Source organism: Sceloporus occidentalis, unplaced genomic scaffold (genome assembly GCF_023333645.1).
Source record: "Sceloporus occidentalis isolate IW3139 unplaced genomic scaffold, rSceOcc1.0.p SCAF_1, whole genome shotgun sequence".
NCBI classification, from domain to species: Eukaryota; Metazoa; Chordata; class Lepidosauria; order Squamata; family Phrynosomatidae; genus Sceloporus; species Sceloporus occidentalis.
Window position 1 is genome coordinate 265,791,985 of NW_028316981.1, and position 17,352 is coordinate 265,809,336.

At 37.8% G+C, this 17,352-nt stretch overlaps 1 protein-coding gene across 14 annotated transcripts in view; it reads left to right on the plus strand.

Annotated features, from left to right (window-relative positions):
* The window catches only part of KIAA0825 (KIAA0825 ortholog), a 258,455-nt gene that overhangs the window by 60,570 nt on the left and 180,533 nt on the right, over positions 1-17,352 (plus strand). For 12 of the 14 annotated variants that reach the window (XR_016277504.1, XM_089493054.1, XM_089493079.1 and 9 more), the window contains 2 exons: positions 8,583-8,750; positions 12,694-12,788. Coding sequence is in view for 13 of the 14 variants with exons in the window: in XM_089493054.1 (XP_089349180.1) it covers positions 8,583-8,750; positions 12,694-12,788 (263 nt within the window). In the remaining variant the exon portion in view is untranslated. Of the gene's footprint in view, positions 1-8,582; positions 8,751-12,693; positions 12,789-14,596; positions 14,659-17,352 lie in introns of those variants that run through there. The other 2 variants (XM_089493152.1, XM_089493119.1) reach the window with 2 other exon arrangements.

Genomic DNA, 17,352 nt, shown 5'->3' on the forward strand with positions numbered 1-17,352 from the left:
GGTCAAAGGGATTTGCTAGTGAACATTTTTTAGCTTTCTAGGTGTGTAATTCAGTACCATAATTATAACTTTGTGATTTGAACATATTATATTACATATTCATATCTAATCCCTGAGAAAAAATGCTACTGTGTAATAATGAAGGAGATTTTAAAGTAATTTTCTTAAAACCCAGTGTATTAAAAATTACTGCCGTTGATTTTCTATTATTATTATTATTAAAAATAGTAGTAAAAATTATTTATATTTCCTGCTTCTCCCTTCGGATCAAATATCCATTTTGATATTATTCAAAATGGATTCAAGGCAGTGCACAGCTTCAAAATAAGCAAAATATAAGAACACACAAAAGGTTATTATTAAGAGGGGATTAAACTTGTGTAATATTAAATATAATTAAAATATCAATTAGAAAAGTTTCTAAAAAGCAGTACAGCACACTATTAAAAACCCTTTCTTTGAAAACAGTCAATTCCCAGAAACCTATTGGAAAGGAATATCTTTGCTTAGGGGCCAGTGTAGCTTCCTGAGGAAAGGGTGTTCTAGAACCTAGAAGCACCAAAAATGCTCTCTCACATTCCCCAGAGGCATAACTATGAGGGTGGTAAAACAAACAGGATAGCATCACCTGAGGTTCTCAGAGCCCAGGTAGACTCGTGCGGGAAAATACAGTCCTTCAAATAATCTGAAGTCAAACCATTTAGGGTATCACAGATAATAATCAATACTTTGTGCTGAGAAACAGAATGATAGATGCTGCAGATGTTTTGATAAGGGAATTGTGTGCCACTTGTAACCAGCCTCAGTCATCATTGTGGCTCCAACTCTTTGGGCCAGTTGAAGATTCTGAACATTTTCTCAAAGCTTTCCCACATACAACCCATATGTTCATCCAAATGCAATGTTACTAAGGCATGTTCACTATGGTGGGGTTGTTATGTAACCAAATTGGTCAGGTTTTATCCAGATTCTAGACATGCCACCTGGTGCATGTTTGGACAACTGGCCCAGATTGCAAACTTTCATTAAAAAAATAACAACAAACAATCTTTTCTCAATTCCACTTTCCAGTTCCAGTGTTAATTGTTTTGAAGGAAAGCCTGTTTTTTGAGAAAAAGTCTAGTACAGGGCTGTTTTGCAGAACTATTTGTAAACTTTGCACTACAAATACAGTTGTTAGCTTTTAGGGCCACAGAATCTGTTGTTTTTGTGGATTTGCTTTTCCATGACTTGGCATAGCAATATTATACATTGTTATCGAACTTCCTGTTATGCAACTTCCATTTGAGGGAGGGGCAGCTTGGGTTTTCCCACTTTCTGATGTGGAGGAAAAAAAGTCTAACCCTCAATTGATATTATCCTCTCTTCCGTTTGTTTTATCTTCTTTCTCATCTCACTTTGCCTCCCTCTTTGTGCAGGCATCAGAGGCACCTTAACCTGCCTTCTTGCTTACCTGTTCCTTATTTATTACAGCACTGGTAGCTTTCAGCAGCCACTGCTTCTTTAGAGGGCAGACAGCAACACAAAGTGAGGCAGTTAATGGAGGAAAGGGAGAGGGTAGAAGCTGCAGCAGAAAATACAAAGGAGGGAAACATGGCACAAGAGGAGGCAAGATGCAAGTAGAGATGGAGGCGGTGCAGCTGGCAGATGCAAGGAATAGAGGTCCAACAGTACAAGGTCAGGAAAGGGGAGGGGAGGGGAGGAAAAGGAGAATGAGAAGAGACATATTGAAGTATTGAAAAATGTGTGAGTGTGAAAAAGAGATAAACAGGTCTGCTGCATTGGACTGGAAATAAGTATATTTATATGTATTAATCAGAAAAATACCTTTCACAGATCTCAGTTGAGTAGCTGTGTCAGAGTTTTACAGCAAAACCAGCAGTATTTGTTGCTGTTCACTCTCAAGTTGGCTTTGACTTATGGTGACCTTGTAAATGAGAGACCTCCAAGACATCTAGCCATGGTTCACATCTTGCAAACTTGGAGTCATGCTTTTCTTTATTGAATCACTCCATGTGTAATAAGGTTTTCCTCCTCTACTGCCTTCCACTTTTTCCAGTATTATCATCTTTTCCAATGAGTCACACTATTTCATGATATGTCCAAATACAGTACCTGAGTTTAGCCATTTTGGCTTCTAGTGAAAGTTCAAATTTGATTTGCACTTGGCATAGTGGTATGAGTGTTGGGCTATAACTCTGGAGACAAAGGTTTGATTCCCAGCTCGGCCATGAAACCCACTGGGTGACCTTGTGTAAGTCATGTGTTCTCAGCCTCAAGGGAAGGCAATGGCAAACCATCTCTGAACAAATCTTACCAAAAAGATCCCGTAATAGGGTTGCCTTAGGGTCGCCATAAATCAGAAGCAGCTCGAAGGCACATAATAGCAACAACAAATGACACATGTATTTTTCTTGTTTTAATTTCATGGTATCCATAAAACTGTCGTCCAGCACCACATTTCAAATGCATTTATTCAATTCCTGTCATCTTTCTTCACTGTCCAGCTTTCACAACCCTATATAAAAATCAGAAATACTATGTCAGATAATTCTGATTTTGGTATTTATTGATATATCTTTACAACTGAGGTACTATATATACTCATAGTTGGCCTCATGTATAAGTCGAGGTCAGGTTTTGGCCACAATTATGGATTTTGCCATGACCAACAGATAGGTCGAGGGTAAAACTAGGAGGCTCCTTCAGTGTGCGTATATGTGCATATGGCAAGAGAGATTTTCATTGAGGCTTTTTGCTTCATCATTTTAGCCTTCATTTCAGCTAGATGTGTGGGCAGGAGGGGGACTCTTAAACAAACAGCAATATCAATCAGTCACCCAGGACTATTTCTGCTTGTTTCTTGCTAAACTCCTCTCCTCACCGCATGGGGAAATCTGAAAGAGCTGTTATCACATTAAAATAAAAAATAATATAAATTTTATTAATATTTTCCCACCTCTCCTGGGTAGATCAGGACGGGATTACAACCTAGTATAAATACAGTGGGCCCTCTCCTTACGTGGGAGATCCGTTCTGGATCCTCCCACGTAAAGGAAAATCCGCCTATGCTCGAACCCCATAGGAAATAATGTTTCCCTCCCCAAGCGCTTTTGTTTCCCTTCCCAAGCGGGCGCACTGTATATGATTATAAATCTGGTCAATGAAATATAAAAACATATAACAATTAAACAGTTTAACCATTAAAAACACATTATTGAAAGCGACAGTGTAAGGTATTCCGATCCTAATCAAAAAGAGGATCCATGTATCGCATAGAGTCAAGTGGGTATGCTCGTCGGAAGAGATCCGTCTTAACTTTACCATAGTGACCCGTAAATAAGTCAACCTGGGATTTGGGGGTCAATTTTTGGGCATAGATTTTTAGACTTACAGATGAGTGTATATCTTATGTGATTCCTTCATAGTTGCCTTTCGGTGTCTTAGCCTTTGTCTGATTTCTTCATTATAATCATCATTTTGACTGACTCAGTCAAGGTATAGAATCTCCCCCCCCCCCCCCATTTCTGTGTCTAAAATTTATTCATTTATTTATTTAGAGTATTTATACATAGTCACAAAGGCACTCAGACAGGGCATCACTAGGGGGTGTGGGCCACACCAGGTGACACCCTGAGGGGAGATGACACCACTGCTCTCCAAACATCTGCCTTTTGGCAGAAATGGTCTGTGGCATTTGCCTGCATCCCTTTAAAACACTGGAGCTGAGCAGAAGTGGCGGTTTGAGTGGGGCAAGGCTCAGTGGGAGGACAATGGAGAGGCCTCTGCATTGGTTTTTAATTTTAATGTTTTTAAAAACCATCATGTCTTACCAAATTTTCACTTTAGCCACATGAAACTATGTACATGTAAATACAATTAGGCTGTGTGTATGACATTGTAATTTAAAGGTATAATTTTAATTTTGCTAGATGTTTATGTCACATCTATTTGCTTACTGTTGGCTTACACATTGTAAACCGCTTAGGGAGTGCTAGTTAACTGATAACCAATATAGCAGTGTACTTGCTATTGCTAACTATTACCATTACATTAAGCGATATACATTTATTTATTTATTACATTTATGAGTATCATTGGTACAAACGGCATTACTAAGGGTATAGTATGGTATGGTGTATGGTTTTGGTATGGTATGGTATGGGAGGAAGTTGATGGGAGGCGTGACACCATGAATTACCGCACCAGGTGACATCAATCCTAGTGACTCTACAGCTCTCAGAGTGGTTTTCAAATTGTTAATTTGACAGTTCCCTGCCCTCAGGCTTACAATCTAAATAAGACACATAAGGAAAGGGGGATGGCAGTGGGGGAGAGGATTAAGTCCAGCACATGCAGCCAATTCTTCTCTCTCTCCCTCAGGCCAGGGCAGAGACATGTGGGGTGGTGAGAGACCCGTTCATCTGCTTTGGGGCCTAGACATGGAGGAGCTGTGCCTGCCTCTTCTTCTCTTCATCCGAGACCAGGGTGATGACACTTGCAATGGAAGGGTCGCCTTTCATCTGCTTATGGGCCTAGGCATGATTGAGCGGTGCCTGTTGTGCTAGAGAGGTAGTAGGGGGAGTAAACTGCTGCATTTTTGGCTGGCTTTATGCTAACTTCAAAACAGACAGTTGGGATATAAGCTCTCTCTCTCTCTCTCTCTCTCTCTGGTATACAAAATCTAGATCAAACTGTAGGACAACTGCAGGACAAAACTCAGCCCAAAATCTAGGACATTTAAGAAAAATTGAGGACCTTAAATGGCCTACATTTTGGGCTGAGTTTTGTCCTGCAGTTGTCCTACACTTTGATCTAGATTTTGTCCTACATTTTGTCCCAGGTTTTAGTGGACAATTATGGCAACCCTACTGTATATATAACACATTTTAAAAGATATAAAAATAATAAAATAATAAATTATTCAAATTAAAACTACATAGTCCAAACCTATAAATAACAATATGGGAGAAGATCCATAAAACATAAAGCTTAAATTGCCCACAGTCCTAATAGATCTTCATACAAAGAGATGTCAAATACAGTCTTCATATATAACCAGTAAAGGTAGTATGTTTTCCAATTTTGGGGTGAAATATTGCTTGATGCTGTCTTTATCAATCACTTTAAACTTATGTAAATAGTTTGTGGCCATTATTTTTTTTCCTTAATATTCAGCTGTTTTTGTGCTCTTTTCTTTAGTTTTTGATCAGTTAAGAGTTTTGTGCTCTCTTTAACTTTCATCAGTAGCCCTTTCTAAGTCTATTTTATTTTCAGGTAGTAACATAGAGTTATATGTCTATTTTATCTGTGAGCCACCTTGGTTCCCCTGAGTTATCCCATTTTTCATTAAACAGAATAAGAGATTACTTTAATTGCATGTGAAATCAATTTAATAGTCTGATGCAGGGGAGCCATTAAGGGATTACAGACAACATGAGGTGACACCCAAAGGGAGGTGATACCTTTACTCCCCAAATATTTGCCTTTTGGCTGAAATGGACTATTACATTCACCTGAAGCTCAGTGGAAGGTTTGAGTGGGGTGAAGGTCAGTGGATACAGAAAGGAGAGGTCTCAGGCTTTTTTTTTAAATTACACATTTAAAATTTTCTTAAACAACTTACATTCAGGCTGTGCTTATGATACTGTAATTTAAAGATACGTATAATTTTAATTTTTCTAGTTGTTTATTTCACAACTGTTACCATTTCATTCAGTGATATATGGGAATGTATGAGTGGCATTAGTACAAAAACATTACTACGAATTCTGTATGGTGTGGTATGGCAGGAGGTGACCATGCAAGAGGTGACACCATGAGTTACCATATCACCTGAACCCAATCCTAGTTATGCCACTGGTCTGATGGTTACTACAAAGCCTAACCCCCTCTGTCTTAGTGGTTGAAATATATCCTGAACATTTCCATTCTTTGAGCCATTGTTTTGTTTTCCAGATAGCTACTGTGTAGCAGCAGGATGTCATAGAACCTAAGGAGGGTTGAATGGGAGGGCTAGTGTGCACAAGAACAACTCTTGTGCCCATATGCATGTCATGCAGTCAGATATGTTACATTTGAACCTGGTCATCTGCTGAAACCAAGGTTTGAGTATGGATTATTGGAACTAATTACAATTTAAATAAACAACACTTACCTGAAGTACCAGGAAACTGTAGATTACTGAAACCCCAAAGCCATATGTCTCTTCTCGTCAAAATCCATAGAGGTTTCAATTATCATTTGAAGACAACAGTGCAAATTAGATGGCAATAAGAAGGTTCAGCATGCCTAACCAGCTTCTTTGTCAAAACAAAGAAAGGTTCTTCTGCTCTTCCAGTCCAGGACAGTAGAAGGATAACTCTTCCATAGAATGTCAGTTGAACTTGTTTTGTCCTGCTGGGTGTGCAAGAGAAGAAGCTCGTCTTGAAGGATCTGGAGCAACCTCTGTGGGTTAAGAAAAACCACACAGCCAGCAATTTACTCTTCCAAGATTTTTGGCTGATTTTCAGTAAAAATATGAGAAAGTGTGCTATCACCAGTAAAAACACTGATGGATTGAAAGTAGCTCTCACTTGGTGTTGGAATGTGAGTGAGACCAGACTCAAGAATGAAATCTGAGACAGAGCCCATAGAAGGACCAAAGCAAATCAAAGAAGCCATTTCATATAAATTAGCACAAGGAAGGGTAGTTTAGAGATAGAATCCAAGCTAAGGAGACAAACAGTAGGCAAAAAGATATATGAATGGAAAGATAGGAAGAACATGTGAGAGGCAAGTAGGTAGAGGACCCAGATGGACAGACAGTTGGCATAGTGGAGTCAGGATTGGAGAAAGTATAATACTACTCTTTTCTTTACCATTTGAGTGGCTAACCAAAAGAGACATCAGCGTTCAGTTCTTTGTTGAAATCCACATTTGAACCTGTTAATGTGTTTAACCTTGTTTTCATTTGTTAGTTTTTGCGGAAAGCCAACTCCCAGATACCAGCAGGAAATGTGGCTTGTAAAATGGCCTGTATAAATTGCTTATTAGCTTTACATTCTCTGTCCTTATAGTATACAGTGAGAATAAATTATGCTGCAGAGCCCTGGTGGTGCAGTGGTTAAATGCCTGTACTGCAGCCATTCACTCACAAACCATATGGTGGTGAGCTTAATACCAGCCAGGCTCGACTCAGGCCTGCATCCTTGCTAAAATGAGTACCCAGCTTGTTGGGGGCAATTAGTTTACAGTTGTAAATCGCTTAGAGACTGCTTAGGTGGTATGAAGTGGTATATAAATGGAGCTGCTATTGCTATTGCTTTTCTTAAATTGTAAAAATGTACCTTTCATGATGGATGGAAGTTCAAAGTGACTCTAAAAATGTGATTGCAAAATTCAAGACAAAAACATTCTCACTAAATTAAGAATTTATCTTTTAATAGTTCATAAAGCCCATCTTTCAATCCCAGAACATGACTCTACCTACTCCTTAGGAATGCTGGGCCCAGGGATCATACATTGCCATGAGAGTAATAAGTAATACATTAAGTTGCAACAAAAAATGGGTAGTCAGTAGATTGAAAAATCAGAGTTTGTATATCTCAGTGACCTGTCTGGTGAAGAGTGGAGCCATCACACTTATAGTTTCTGAACTATTTCCAGATGTGACTACTCACAGAATGTACTTCTCTAGTTGTTCTTTAAGGTTGCATAGTAATGGACTACAGTTGCTGGATCTGAGCCCTCTGAAAGGGATCAGATGCTATTCATCAAATGTTGCTGACAAAAGGTACTATTCACATAGCTATCAACTGAGCCTTTAGGAGCACTCACTGGTTATAGATTGGATTCTTAATGGAAATGCTAGAACAGGCAATCCACTTGCTAGATTACTGCATCTATTTATTATTATAAAGTCTGCTTGTCTAGATTCACTTTCAATCTAGTCAGGGAATTCCAAATACTACTTGAAGACAATCCTTTTCCTACATCTTTTGAAAATGGAAAAAAAATCACATATCTACACCATTTTGATAATATACTCTATGAGTTCAGATAATTTCTTCCAGTAGATTGATAGACAGATGCTAAGATGCTCACTAGTATCTGTGACAAAATAGAAATACTATTGCACATCATAAGGTAACTCTCATTAATCTGATAAATAGTCAGCACTACGTTCTGGACCAAGAAACAGGATGGAATCTTCTTCCAAGAACAGCAACCATGCTGTTCTGTTACTCCAAAAAAGAGTTTGCTGGTTACTCAAGTGCTATGAAGTTGGTGCCTAAGAAATAGCTTCTTATTATGCAAGTGCAATGTACTCCATGAAAGCTTATATCCAATAATACTTGTTACTCTTTCACATTCCACAAGACTCCCTGTTAGTTTTGTTGAATCCCTTTAAACGCAGCCCCTTTTTACAATCATGGAAACATGTTTAAAGCTGTTTCCTTTATAGAGACCTACCATTGTACAAATTTTCTCTATGTATACATTTTTTAAAACAATGTTGATAATATACCCATTTTGAAGGTACAGTTCTATATGTAACCTCACATATTGTTCAAAACTAACTGCTCACACTTATTTTTCAGCTGCTCAGGAATATTCCAGAAAAGGGAGAAACTTCTGTTTGACACTACATCAACTCAGGTGTCTTTCCCGGCTTATAAACCGTTTTTTGTTGATGGAAGAAAAAGTTGAAGAACTGTCTTCAGAAATGCTGTTATTACCATGTTTTTCTGAGAGCAAAAATGTTCAAGGTGATATACATTTATACTTAACTTTATTTTTCCTTCAAAACAATTATTTTGTAGAAATTCAGCAGATAGAATAATTGTGGGGAAACAGCATGGTTTTTATCAATTCTGTAGAATGTATTTCTAGTATATTTCAAAGTCAACTGAAGTATTTATTTCTCATTCACAACACTTTTAAAATAATGAATATGATGAATATAAGCTTGATCTTAAGCTATACATAATGAATAGAATTAACATAAACTTCTAATATAATCTGACCAAAATAAAAATTAACCATATTTTAACTAGCCAGTTAGCCAGAGTAGGGAGATATGAACCACAATCCACTGTTGTGGTAATGTATGCCCATTACTAACTACAATGGATCTTTTTCCACATTACTTTCACCCTGCCCTCTTCTATGCCTCCTGAAAATCTACTCCAGAAGGTTTTTCAGCAATACAGAGCAGGTTTTGAAGATGCACTGAGGACTGTAGCAATTGCCTCTGTCCTAGCTTTGCTGATTGAACCAGATCCACTAATGGAACATCCCCATTGGACCCTGCTTTTAGGTTGAAAGTGTGTTTCAGAAGGAAATGACCTATATGTTTTAGGGGGGAAGAAAGAAACATCATGATAGCCATTATTAGACGTGTTCCTAAGCTGCTGATCATTCTGGAAGCAATACAGTAGTGCATGTATAGAGAACTTTGAGTGGCATTACTATATTGGTGTTCATAGAACTGCATCGTTTTTAAAAGACAGCAGGAAATAGTTTATCTGTGGGTTTGATTTTTTCATCATGGAATTGATCAAAGCCCTGCACCTTTTCCCTTCCCCCATGAGGTCTTTATTAGCCCTGTCTTGAAGACATGCTAGTTAACAAAAAAGAGAAAAGTGAGCATTAGCACAATAAGTTTAAGCATTCATTGCTCAGTATTTCTTACAGAGCCTTTAGTCATGTACAGATTGTTTGTAAAACTCTACCAAAAATAAAGTAGTTTGTTGCGAAGTTCTACATATTTTATTTTTGCCAATGTGGTATCTAAGTTTTAGCTATAACCAGGAGGTTTCTTGGCCATCATTTTTCCCCAGGCCCAGCAATGACAAAGAGCAATGGCTGCATAAATTGGATGTGAGAAGAACACTTAGGGTTTATCTCAGAAAAATCAAAGATTTTAGATCTTCTGACAGATTGTTTGTACTCTTAGGGGGTCTTAAGAGGGGTCAAATGGCTTCTAAGAGTTCCTTAGCTAGATGGTTAAGGAACTGTATTAGGAAGGCGTATGTAGTTAAGGGTAAAGTGGCTCCCAGGGTTTGTAAAGCTCATTACACTAGGACTATAACTGCTGCTTGGGCGGAGAGGTCGAAGGCTTCCACATTGGAAATTTGCAAGGTGGCCACCTGGGCTTCTCTTCATACGTTTTCATAGCATTATCACTTGGATGTAGTCTCTTCTGCAGATTCTGCTTTTGGTAGGAGATTGCTTGTGAACCCAAAAAAAAGAACTGTGAAGAAAAGAGAGATACATAGTTCACGCTACTTCTAGCTGCCATCAAGACAAGTTCTTTTGCAGTCAGTACAATGGAAACCTATGAGGGCCAATTTACTTGGCTTAAAATAGAAGTTACAACTCAAGGAAGTACTGCCCACTGATGCTCTCTGATTATAATCCCATGGCACACAATAGCACCAAGGGATACAGTAGAAAAATATGAACGCTATCAGAAAATATACATAGAAAGCATGCTGAAGTGATCTAGACTTTTTGTAATTCATTTTGACTGCTTGGGAATTCAATCAGTTTTAGCTCTGTTGTTGGAAAGCATATTGCTTTATTCAGAAGAGTCATAATTTTTTAAAAAAACTTAGTTTCAGTAAGATTATTTTTCTTTCTACATTTTATTTTTTATGCTCCCAAATAGAAGCTCTTTTCAACATCAGCTGTTTGCATATTGATCTATCAAGTATCAAAATGAAACAAATATGTGAATAATATTCAAATAAATGCAGTCTGAAAGTCATCTTTGGTTACATACAGTATATGCAAACATGATGAACTTTTTAAAAACATAGATTAAAACTCAAAGCGTGATAACTTCTTATCCCAATGACAATTTGATTCTAACAAATCGCAGGAGAAAGATGGCATATCAATAGAGTAAATAAATAAAAATAAATGAATAAATACAGATGAAAATATTTCTAACCTTCTTTCCAGCCACCATGAATGAAGTACCAGTCATGTAAGCCTGTCACATTTGTTATTGTCTGCAAAGATTTGGGACTTGTAAGGAAAGAGTTGTACACTCTGATTTCTTTTCTTCTCTCTCTCTCCTTTTTTCTAGAATGTTCAGAAAATTGAACAAGGTATGAATGGTGAATTAGGTTTTTTTCCCCTAGTGGCAGTGAGAAGAATGAACCTTTTCTTTTGCCTGGTCTTTGTCCATTCCCACTGTTCTATTCTCCTTGATTTGTCCTACAGTTAAATTAGTAGAATGCTGAGACATACCTAGTACAGTCATTATCACAGGATAAGTTATCCTTTGATGGAACCTGGAACATAGCAGCAGCCATGGATATAGCAGAACATCCTTATTTAGAAGGAAGAATGTTTGGTCAAATTATATTCTCCTTCTGCCCTTCTGGTGTGCTTTCTTTTTCCTTTGGTCTTTCAGAAGTGTCTTGTTGAGATTTTCAAAAACATCTAACAAACTTTTCATCTTCCTCTCACCTCTTTTCCCCCATTTCAGCAAGAAAGGTGAACTTTAGACAGATCTGATAATGAGTGCCAAGAAAAGCTTTTTCCAGTGGAGCTCTTTGAAACCACTCTGGGCAAACTTGTCAAGGCCTTAGGTTTTCAAGCTTTGCCTCAGGGGACTAGAAAGATTTGCAAAGGTTTTTCCTTCACAGATTAAGAAGAAATCTGTTACTTCATATAAATCTCTAGAAAGCACTATAAAAGAATAAAACAATCAGATTTACAAAGTCTTTGTAAATGGGTAGCGTTTGAAGCTGGATAGACATAAGGTTTTCTCTGTATGTGGATCCCAAAAATAGCAGCAGCAGCAGCTTCTCTAATAAAGATTATTTTTAAGAAGTAGGATGATAAGGATATGGAATTTAGGTTCAAAACACAGAAGCCAAGAGTTTATTTTCATTAGCTTGCTAGACCTTCCTTGGAATAACATAAGAAATTAAAGTTCCTTCTGAGCAAAATGTTTGAAGATATTTCTTCTTTACTTACAAATAATAATTCTTTTTTCAAAAGACCTTTTCGCCATGATTAGTACACATTGTTTTAGCCAAAAGAAGAAAAAAAGCACCTAAGTTTTTGGCACAGTCCCTTGGATCATTTTAGTTGTTGTTTTTCAGCATATACAGCAACAAATGAATATGTTTTACTACTACATTATAATAGTGACGGTGTCATTTTATCTAGATTTGTAAGTAATTCTAAGTACTGCAGGGCTTTATGGCCCTGGTTTTTCTAGGTTATATGCAATTTAAGTCACCAGTATCTGGATTCCTTTCAAAATGGAAAAAATTACATTTGTTGGATTTTATTAAAAAAATACATGTTCTTCTGGATTAACAGAAGATTGAAAATATAAACCCTTTCTACACAAGCCCAGCTCTTTTCTTTAGGTAAGTGTAAGTAAAAGGGTGTAAACATCTGAAAGGTGAAGGAGTCATGAAGGCCATGTGGGAGATAAATTTCTGTTTTTACATGGTAATGAATTAAAGCTCTTGCATTTTAATCAGGACTCAGAAAATGCAAAAAATATGCTGTGGATCTTGTAAAAGAAATATTATTTGCATTCTGAATTTTACTTTGTATTTTTAGTGTTCTGGTACAAGCTGCTGAATGTGTCTATAGAATATATTGCTATATCAGAAGATAGTGCAGTATGTTTTCCACAGGATTAATCTTAGCTTTGATCCCATTTATCATGCTATGCAGGAGTTCTGAAGAAAGCTAGTGGTGAGCTTTTAACAGGCGAAAGTAGAACGAATGAAATCAGTGCCCTTCCAGACCAGTTACTTCAAGTAAAAAAGGTAACTAAAATCAAAATTAAAAACATCCATCACTGTGGGATATGTATTTCCAGTGCCACCAGAATAGATAAGGTCCTGTTTAACATATTAATTATGAATCTCTTATACCTGGATGTTAATAATTTCAGTCTTATTATTAACTTAGAAGAAAAAGCCACATATAAACATTTGTGAATGGTTGCTAAATGATTTTTAATGCCACTATTGGAAGTAAAAAGTTACTATCAAAAGACAAAGAATATGAAAACCTTTAGGAATGTTATTGTGTATATTTTTAATTACTGTTGCACATTTTCATAAGATTTTTTAAATAAATATATTGAAACCTATTAACTATTTTTGCATGAGTTCACTACTGGAATTTGTAATAACCACTTTTCACAGGTCTATTTAATACTTCTTATATTTTACTTATAAAAGTGTCTTCTGTCTGTTTCTTGTGGTTGGAATGACAAGAAACAACAACACTTTCTACAATTAGTGCACATCAAAGTGATGCTCCCGCTATTATGTGGAGGAAATTGTGGGAGCCTTCTCTCACCTTTGGTCAATAGTAAAACATTTTGCACTCTAAAACGATTGAACTATATCTGATAAAAATTAATGCATTAATTTGAACATAAAAGCCAAATAAAACTTGATAGTTCTATCACATTGTTAAAAGAAGTGTGTTGAGTAAGAGTTATTAAGCACAACTGTTTAATATGGTTTGATAAAGAAAAATAAATGCCCGTGAGTGAATCAGATCATTCATGCTATGGGTCAAGATTCCTAGAGGTAGATAGAGAAAAACATAATACATACATAACATAACATACGGAAGAGACTTGAGAGCCAGTGTGGTATAGTGATTTGAGAGATGACTCTGGGAAACCAGATTTTTAATCCCTGCTTGGTCATGTAAATCTACTGAGTTATCATGGGCAAGTTATACCCTCTCAGCCTCAGAGAAAGGCATGGGCAAACCTTCTCTAAACAAATATTGCCAAGAAAACTCTGTGTAAGGTTTGCCTTAAGGTCGCCTTAAGTCAGAAATGCTTTGAAGGCACATAACAATAAATGAGGAGACTTAGGTTATTTTAACATTAAATAGATCACTGATTCTTGAGGAACCTTACTTGTTTACCCTGCTCAACTCTGACACTATGCCAGGGATGAAGGATTAATTTTTAAAAAATATCTATTTGGGGAAACATAACATTTCTTTTGTTGTCTAGAAGTACCTATGCATTTCTTTGGATCCTGTCCTGTGTATGTTTGTTTGTTTTGTTTTGACCATAATTTCTTAAATGATTTTTTAAAAAAATATCCATTTGTGTTCATAATCAATACAAATCATAGCAAAATCTTAAAATGACAAGAATAATATCTACATAATGTCTGTAACAGCCTCCTTACAAAAACACCCATGACTAATAAAGTGAGCAGAAAGATACTGAAGTGCTTGTATAAACAGACAAGCTTTATGTTACTTTCCTAAAATACTGTAGTCACAGCAGCTGTAGCAGCTTCATTAATATACCACTTCATACCGCACTGAGCAGTCTCTAAGCACTTTACAACTGTAAGCTAATTGCTCCCATCAAGCTGGGCACTCATTTTAGTGACCTGGGAAGGATGCAAGGCTGAGTTGACCCTAAGCCCCTTGCTGGGATTGAACTCACATCCTTGCGGTTTGTAAGTGACTGGCTACAGTACTGGCATTTAACCACTGAGTCACTAGGTTTGTTCAAAAAATCTACATTCTAGATCTGAAAATTATTCCAGATAGATTCATCTCTTTCTCTTGTCTCCCTTTCCTTTTCAAGAAGAAGGATATTTTAGCTGAAACTTGCTCCTGAATCTTTCAGATCAAGGGGTTATGTATGAGGTAAATATTAATTGGAATAAATATTTTGTCACTTCAGACATTTTCTTTTGATGGTTTAACCCAGAAATTCCCCTCCTCTCAAGACAGGCCTGTCTTGTCAAATGAAAGGATATTCTTTTCTTTGATTCAGAAGCAATACAAAAACCCCATTGTAGTTGCATAATCATAGAATCATAGAATCATAGAGTTGGAAGAGACCACTAGGGCCATCCAGTCCAACCCCCTGCCATGCAGGAAATCCAAATCAAAGCATCCCTGACAGATGGCCATCCAGCCTCTGTTTAAAGACCTCCAAGGAAGGAGACTCTATCACCTTCCGAGGAAGTGCATTCCACTGTCGAACAGCCCTTACTGTCAGGAAGTTCCTCCTAATGTTGAGGTAGAATCTCTTTTTCCTGTAGCTTGCATCCATTGTTCCGGGTCCTGTTCTCTGGAGCAGCAGAAAACAAGCTTGCTCCCTCCTCAATATGACATCCTTTCAAATATTTAAACAGGGCTATCATATCACCTCTTAACCTTCTTTTCTCCAGGCTAAACATCCCCAGCTCCCTAAGTCGTTCCTCATAGGGCATGGTCTCCAGACCCTTCACCATTTTTGTCGCCCTCCTTTGGACACGCTCCAGTTTCTCAATGTCCTTTTTGAATTGTGGCGCCCAGAACTGGACACAATATTCTAGGTGGGGCCTGACCAAAGCAGAATACAGTGGCACTATTACTTCTCTTGATCTAGACACTATACTTCTATTGATGCAGCCTAAAATAGCATTGGCCTTTTTAGCTGCCGCATCACACTGTTCACTCATGTTCAACCTGTGGTCTACTTGGACTCCTAGATCCCTTTCACACGTAGTTTCATTCATCAGGTGTCACCCATCCTATATCTGTGCATTTTATTTTTCCGCCCTAAGTGCAATACCTTACATTTCTCTGTGTTGAATTTCATTTTGTTAGCTTTGGCCCAGCTTTCTAGTCTATTCAGGTCATTTTGAATCTTGATCCTGTCCTCTGGGGTATTAGCTATTCCCCCTAAGCTTCATGATTTATTATACACCTAGTAAGATGTACAGATGTACAGATGAATATGCATAAATCATACCAAGTAAACATATCTATTAAGCTGCTGGGTGCCCCAGGGAAATAGCAGTGAAGTGGACCTGTTCTGTAGCCATCAAGAGGCACAGCACTTAAAATGATAGAATTGTAGAGTTGGAAGAGACCACAAGGGCCATCCAGCCCAACCCCCTGCCATTCAGGAACTCTCAATCAAAGCATTCCCAAATCATACTTCAGCCTTAAGGTCCGAGCTGAAACTCTGACCTTGTGTCAGTTTCTTAGGAGTTTTATAGGTTTCTCGGAGATCGTATCACTCCTCTATCATACTCCCTACAGGACATCAATTAGGAAGTTGTTTTCACAGGTGTTAGCCATGGACCGAACACCACTTCAAAATCTGCTATCTTTAAATTCCTTCTTATGCTGTACCAGTTGCTGTTATGTCTCTTAGTCTAGGTCAAGTGCTATTTCTTTTTTCCCTGTGCTTTCGCAGCCACATGTTATGTTTCTTACGCTAGATCAGCTGCTTTCTAAGTGTTTAGATTCCTCCTTGTGCTTTCCCAGCTATATGTTATCTCTTTGTCTAAATTGGCTATTATCTCTTCTAAGTGTTTAAATTTTTCACTATGTTTTCCCAACCACATTTTATCTTATAGGTCCACTCCACTGCTATTTCCCTGGGGCACCCAGCAGCTTAATAGGTTGGCAAATAAACAAGACACATGATTTAGGAAAATCAAATATTCTGGTGGCATGGAGGAGAACAATGACAGGCCACTGCACCTCCTTGATATTACAATATGTCTTCTGGAGGTTGTCCACACAAAGCCTAAAAAATTGTTTGAATCTGAAAACACTCCCCTCTGTGACAATATATTTATGATAGCCATGGCCAGAGTGCAGGATAAACGTGACTACACCAGCCTCTTACATACCATTCATGCAGAGATGCTGCACTCCTCTGGCTCTGTCACATACCTGCTATTCCTGTTCAGTTTATCTACTGCTGATGACACAGAATCATAGAATCCTATACTTGGAAGAGACCACAAGAGCCATCCAGTCTGCCATGCCATGCAGGAACTCTCAATCAAAGTATATCCAACAGATGTCCATCTAGCTTCTTTTTAAAGACCTCCAAGGAGGGAAACTCCACCACACTCCGAGGGAGTGTGTTCCACTGTCGAACAGCCCTTACTGTCAGGAAGTTCCTCCTAATGTTGAGGTAGAATCTCTTTTTCCTGTAGCTTGCATCCATTGTTCCAGGTCCTCTTCTCTGGAGCAGCAGAAAACAAGTTTTCTTCCTCCTCAATATGACATCCCTTCAAATATTTAAACAGGGCTATCATATCACCTCTTAACCTTCTCTTCTCTAGGCTAAACATCCCCAGCAACCTAAGCCTTTCCTCATAGGGCATGGTTTCAAGACCCTTCATCATTTTAGTCACCCTCCTTTGGACACTTTCCAGATTTTCAATTGTGATGCCCAAAACTGTACACAGTATTCCAGGTAGGGCCTGACCAAAGCAGATTGACCAAAGAGTGGCACTATTACTTCCCCTGATGTAGAGACTATACTTCTATTGATGTAGCCTAAAATCGCATTGGTGTTGTTGTTGATATTGATGATGATGATGATGG